The 6,000-nt window shown below is 47.4% G+C and overlaps 1 protein-coding gene across 2 annotated transcripts in view; it reads left to right on the top strand.

The window, feature by feature from the left end:
- Positions 1–2,621: 2,621 nt before the first annotated feature.
- The window catches only part of SP3 (Sp3 transcription factor), a 57,409-nt gene continuing 54,030 nt past the window's right edge, over positions 2,622–6,000 (top strand). Inside the window, exons 1-2 of one of the 2 annotated variants that reach the window (XM_088472195.1) lie at positions 2,622–2,914; positions 3,098–3,213. In XM_088472195.1, coding sequence (XP_088328321.1) covers positions 2,908–2,914; positions 3,098–3,213 — 123 coding nt within the window. In that variant the 5' untranslated portion in view covers positions 2,622–2,907. The remainder of the gene's footprint in view (positions 2,915–3,097; positions 3,214–6,000) is intronic. The other variant, XM_088472117.1, reaches the window with a different exon arrangement.

Here is a 6,000-nt window from a genome sequence, read left to right as displayed (position 1 = left end):
AAAGGATCTGAGTTTCTGGTTTGTGTACCCACTCGCATGTGCAGAACGGGTCTCGCAACCTCCCATGCACAGCATCCCCATCAGGCAGTGGGACATATGCGCAGTGCAACTCGGACTCATATGCAGCCTGAAAAAATTGGGCGCTTGCGTCTGACATCCACACTGCGCCCCCGCCGGCTGGCCCTGAGCGAGTTTTATAATCAACAGTTCTTTGTGATGGAAACTGCTTAGATACCTAAAAGAACCTCCCTGCCACCCAAACCTTTGTGGGTTTGAATTAAGGACGATTACAGTACTATTATATTGGTCAGAGAGTTTAAAGGGGACCTGTCTCCAATTATTTTTTTTTTAATCAACTAGATAGTAATAGGATTCAAATCCAAAATTAAATATATATTTATTCCCCTACTCCACTTAATTTATCCTGTACAGCATCTGACTGGGGAGGGACAAGCATGCTAATTTATGTATGCCAGAACTCCCGACCAGTAAGAATAGCTGTCCGGAGCCATTGCTGGTGACAGCAATGATATGAGAAGGTGGAAAACTCACAAGATCTCTCAGCAAAACCTATTTGCATTCCACTATGCATCAACCACTTTATTCTCACTAGACTTGGTTTAGACATGTTACAAATGCGATCAGCCTAGGTGTGGCCATCGACTGGTTTGCCACCGATGGTCAATGGTTTTGCCACCAATATTTGAGATCCAATGGTTCTCTTCCATCGATGGCTGTCTGTCTTGGTTTTATTCTCTAACGCAGAGGGCACTCAGCTTAGTCTCGCCCCCATGTCACACTGCCCCTGAACCTGATTGGCCTTCAGCCTGCCATGAGGACTGGGATAACCATCGATGGCTCATTGTCGATAGTTTCATGCCATACATGTTAATTACTGATGGCCATCCCTAGATCAGATGACTCCTTCTGTGTAGAAAATAATTTTTGTTGGTGTGAACTTTACTATTAAAAGTAAGGTTACATATTCATGTGTTAGGCCTGATACACATGCAAATAAAAACATGAGTGCAAATGCATGCCAAAGGCAAAAGCATTTGCATGTGTTTATAGGTACTCATTGGGGGATTCTCCAATACATTGTGGGGTGAGGCCTGTCCTCATGAAAAGCACTCTGAGGAAGGAGCAAGTTGTGTGTTCTAATGCTGGGCAGCCACCTGGCTCTCCCTACACTAGAGAACAGATGCCATGTGCATGGCATCTATTCTACATCTGCTTGCCCACTGCTCTGCACCGCGGGACACTGTGTTCCGCAGGGGGGACAGTCCCAGAAAAACGGGCCTGTCCTGTTGAAAGCGGGACAGTTGGGAGGTATGCTTTTGGCCCGGGGGTGCGGTGGACAAAATGCTGATACTCTAGGGCACAGGTTCTCAAACTCGGTCCTCAGGACCCCAAACAGTGCATGTTTTGCAGGTCTCTTCACATAATTACTAGTGAAATAATTAGCTGCATCTGTTGATCTTTTAAAACATGTTAGTGAGTGATGTATACACCTGTGCACCTGCTGGGTGACCTGGAAAACGTGCCCTGTGTGGGGTCCTGAGGGCCGAGTTTGAGAACCACTGCTCTAGGGCGCCACGCTTCAAAAAAGTTTGGGAACCACTGCCCTATTTGCCTCAGGTCTTTCCATTTTCACTGACATCCCAACCCAAGTGCATCACATATGCAGCTCTGCAAAATGTTGGGAGAGCCTCTGGCTTCCAAAGCATGCTGGGACTTGTAGTGCCACGCCAAAGGTTGCTCATGTGTTTTTCTCTGTATATTTTATTGAATTGCATTATGTGCGAGTGGTTACTGTAAAGGTGCGTACACACGGACAGATAAATCGTTAAGATATGAACGATAACGATATATCGTTCATTTTTATTCAGTGAACGACCAACGATGCGCATTCTCGCATGTACGATAACGATATCTAAGATAGTCCGTACATGCAGGCCAATCTGGACGATATCGTCAACTTTGCATGTTCAGAGATGTGGTAGGATGACTCACTGAAAGATATCTTTCATGTCAAGGAAAGATATCTTTCATGTCGTTGGTGACCTACTATAGGCCTGATTGGTGCAGGACAAGGCCTGCTGTGCTGGCTGCTGAGACAGAAGGGGAGATGTACTAAGCCTTGAAAAGTGATAAAGTGGAAATAAAAGTACCAACCAATCAGCTCCTGACATTTTTCAAACACAGCGTGCCAGTTAGGAACTGATTGGTTGGTACTTTATCACTTTTCCAGGCTTAATACATCTCCCCCAGAGAGAGGAGGACTAGGCCGGCGCAGCGGCGGGAAGAGGACGTAGTAGCAGCACCAGAGCCCCAGTGCGGCTGCGTCTCTCTCGCTCATTGTCTGCGAAATACAGCGATCTTGTAAACATGGGGCGGGGGCGCGCGCACGTCACGGATGCGTGAGCCGCCCGCGTGCTCGGGGCCGTGTCGGAGGGAAGGAGGGGGGGGGGGGGGGGGGGGTGAGAGAGGGGGAATAATGGAGAAAAAAAAAAGCAACAGGAAATGACTGCCACTTCCGCTGGCCAATCAGCGTCACCCCAAGATTTCTCCACCTCCAATGGCCTACCGGAGGGGGGGCGGGCCTTTCCGTGCGTCTGACGTCACACGCTTTCCCCGTACTGGCTGCAGGCCCCACCTCTTGTGTTTCCCGCACCGTCAATCAAAAATAGGAAGAAAAAAAAAAAAAAAAAAAAAAAAAAAACGCGCCTGGTCCCGCTCCGTCCGCAGCGCGCCCGTGACGGCCCCACACTCCAACCATGTCACGCGTGTAACACGCCGAGAGCTCGGCCTGCCCCGCCCGCTCGGGCCCGCTCAGCGCTTTCCTGAGGAGAGTCAGTTTTTTTTTTTTTTTTTTCTATCTACCCCTCCAATCCTGCCGCCGACACCATGACCGGTACGTAGCCCACCCACCCCCCGCACCATCAGCGCCGGGGGAGCTCCCCTGGGCAGAGGCAGGAGGGCGACATGACCGTCTGGGTGTGAGGGAAGAGGGGGGGGAGGGAAAGGGAAGCCCCGCAGGGCTCCAGCAATGGCGCTTCCCGTCCGCCTGACTCTCTTGTCCTTTCTCCCCTCCCAGCTCCGGAGCAGCCGGTCAAGAGAGAGGAGATGTCCGCAATGGAGATCGACGGGCAGAACGAGTACCTGCAGCACGGCCACAGCAGCGACGAGAGCGACCAAGGCGGTGGCGGGCAGGTAAGAGCTAGGCCCCAGGCCTCCCGGCCTCCTCCCCGCACACCCCCGCAGCACATACCGGGCACAAATAACACACAAAGCACCCGGGAACCGCACTTCCTGTGCCGGCTCCGGACTAACGGCCACCCACTTTTTTTTCCCCCCTCTGTACCCGCCCATTGTGGGTAGGACGCTCCCGCCGTCAGCGCCCGTTCTGCTGGCTGCCAGCTGCGGCGCGGTCCCCGGGTGGCGGTGCTGGTGCCGGAGCGGTAAGTAATGAGCCCAGGCTGGATCGTAGACAACCCCCCTAGGGGGAGGGAGGGCATCTGTCCTCCTGAACCCCCCCACCTCCTCGGCTCACCCTCCCACCGCTCCTCCTCCCTGGTGGCCGGCTCTGGAGGGGGTCACCCCTTTCGCGACCATCCCTTCGGGCACACGGGGGTAGCTCAAAGGCTCTCCCCGGTCCCCAAAGCCCATCCTGAGCGTGCCCGCTCTCCTGGATGATGGGGTGATGGTGCGATCACCTGCTGCAGGATACCTCTCATCACCCCCCCCCCCCCCCCCCCCCGCTATAACAGGCTCAGGCCCAGGTATTGTGCATGAAGGGCAACAGCAGGGTGATCGCCTGAGGAATCCACCTTGACATTGTTTTGTTTAGATTTGAAAGACCCCTCTCTCCCCCTTTGCATAGAGTAACCCATAAGGTGTGGGCAGTTTTCTGAAACGATGCACAGCAAAGGCTTCCTACAGGTGACATGTTACTGTACCCCTGTCTGATGGGGTGATTGCCCTGAGTAGCAATACTTGCTGTGCTACATTCACCCTTCCAGGTATTTTGTATTGGTTCATACGTGCTGTATATTTCACATTTACTCTACATGACCTACAACAGTTTTGAAAGAAATATAATCAAGTGATGCGACTGTTAATAACCGTCAAGGAATTGGTGGCATATATAGAGTATGTGTATCTTTATGTGCATTATTTTATTACATACATACGCTATTTTATATTTGAATACATTTTAGGCATAAATAAATAATACACAGAGATCTGCTAAACCGTGGGAGGATGCGTGTTGGTTGAGAGCTGTCCAGCTTCTACAGCAGTAATAGTCTCCAATCCTCCATATTCTAGTTGTACTTGCAGCATCTGGCACAGTTTACAGGGCAGATGTCCCTTGGGCATGGCTGAGATTCATTGGCAATTTTTCCAATGAATTTCAACATCTTGCAATTATGCTAAAACATATACATTTGGTACCTGTGCCTCATATCCTGTAGGTGTACCAGAGTCACAGCATGCAATATTGAGTTTTCAGCAGTTTGTGACCATTTTGGTTTTTTTAATCAATTCAGGTTTCAAGTTAAATTATGGTATAGGTCTATTCTTATATATTGCTTGGTGTTTCTATATTTAAAAAAAATATATATACTGTTAATATAAAAGTATTCTAGTTTAACTCAATTGTGTCAATTTAAAGTCACTGAATGAGTGGTTTGGTGTGGACTATGTTTTTTTGGGTCTGTTCGATCAGGGAAATTGCAGTACAATCATCAGCTGCACTTACAGTAGCCCCTAAATCAAGGAATAAGCAGTGTGCAGTAGTACACATAGCGCATGCCTTGCCACAGTTTTGCTGTTAGGACATGCAAAACCTGTGTCATGATATGCTGGAACATATATTTCCACAACATGTGGAGTGCCAAACGTTGCCTTACTCCAGTAATGGGCTATGAACCAAAAAGGAAAGTTTTAGAGGAGAGATCTGGGTAATTTAGGGTGCCATTGCTGGAGTTCCAGCACCTCGCCCACAATTCTCCCCTAATTGATTTTTAGTAAATTTGTTATATTAATGTGTATCTAATATACTTGTTTCAAGAATGAATCAAAACTTTTGACATTTCTAGAGTTCTGTTCTCATGTCATTTTACTGCATGTGAACTGGTTGTAGTGTATGTATGAGGTAAATACCATTTGGATTTATTTATGTATAATCACAACTATAATGTTTTTACTTATGTTTTAAAGGACTGCACTCAGGTTTTTGTTTGACTGTTTTCCAACCACCTGTGCCACAGCCACTTTATATAGAAGTTAGTTGCTGCTCATCAAGTCGCAAATGACACACAAGATGTAATATTTCAGTGAATAATCTTAAGTGCATATATCAGTCAAGGTTCAATTGGTAATCATATCACATTTTATACACATCATAGAATGTCACTATGGAATCCACAAACAAAATTAGTACTGCCCATACTTGGGTGCTGTAGTGTTGATGGAATTCAGTCTCCATTAGATGCAAAAGCTGAACAGTGTATTCTGAACATTGTACTATACCTTTGTACTGAAGCAATACAGATTGTATAATTTTACACTTTTACATTCCTTAATTCACTTGTTTAGTTTTTTTTTCTTTGTATTTTACTATAAAATTTTAAAGTGGCTTAGTAGAAAGAAACTAGCTGTCTGAGAAATAAGCTTGATACCAGGCTTCACGTATAAGGACTAATTCTGTGTGATGTGCTTCCGAGCATTGCCGCAACGCTTGGCCGCAAACATACGGTACCCATGACATCACAAGTTGTCCTATGCACCTCTATTGGCTGCATGAAAAAACTTGTTATGACGATGGTTGATATCAATAAGTGACAGGCCGTCGATGGATCACCTTGGACTTTAACGCACAGGGTTTACATTAAAATGGTTCGCAAAACAAAAAACATCCAGTGAGCTGCAATTCTGTGGGTGTAAACACTTTCTTATTGGGAGAGGCTAGCTTAGAATGGCCAGGCTGGTTAAAGC

The sequence above is a fragment of the Taudactylus pleione genome, unplaced genomic scaffold, assembly GCF_031769625.1.
Source record: "Taudactylus pleione unplaced genomic scaffold, aTauple2 ptg000004l, whole genome shotgun sequence".
In the NCBI taxonomy this organism is placed as follows: Eukaryota; Metazoa; Chordata; class Amphibia; order Anura; family Myobatrachidae; genus Taudactylus; species Taudactylus pleione.
The sequence above is the reverse complement of the archived record's forward strand: the minus strand, read 5'-3'. Positions and strand labels throughout refer to the sequence as shown.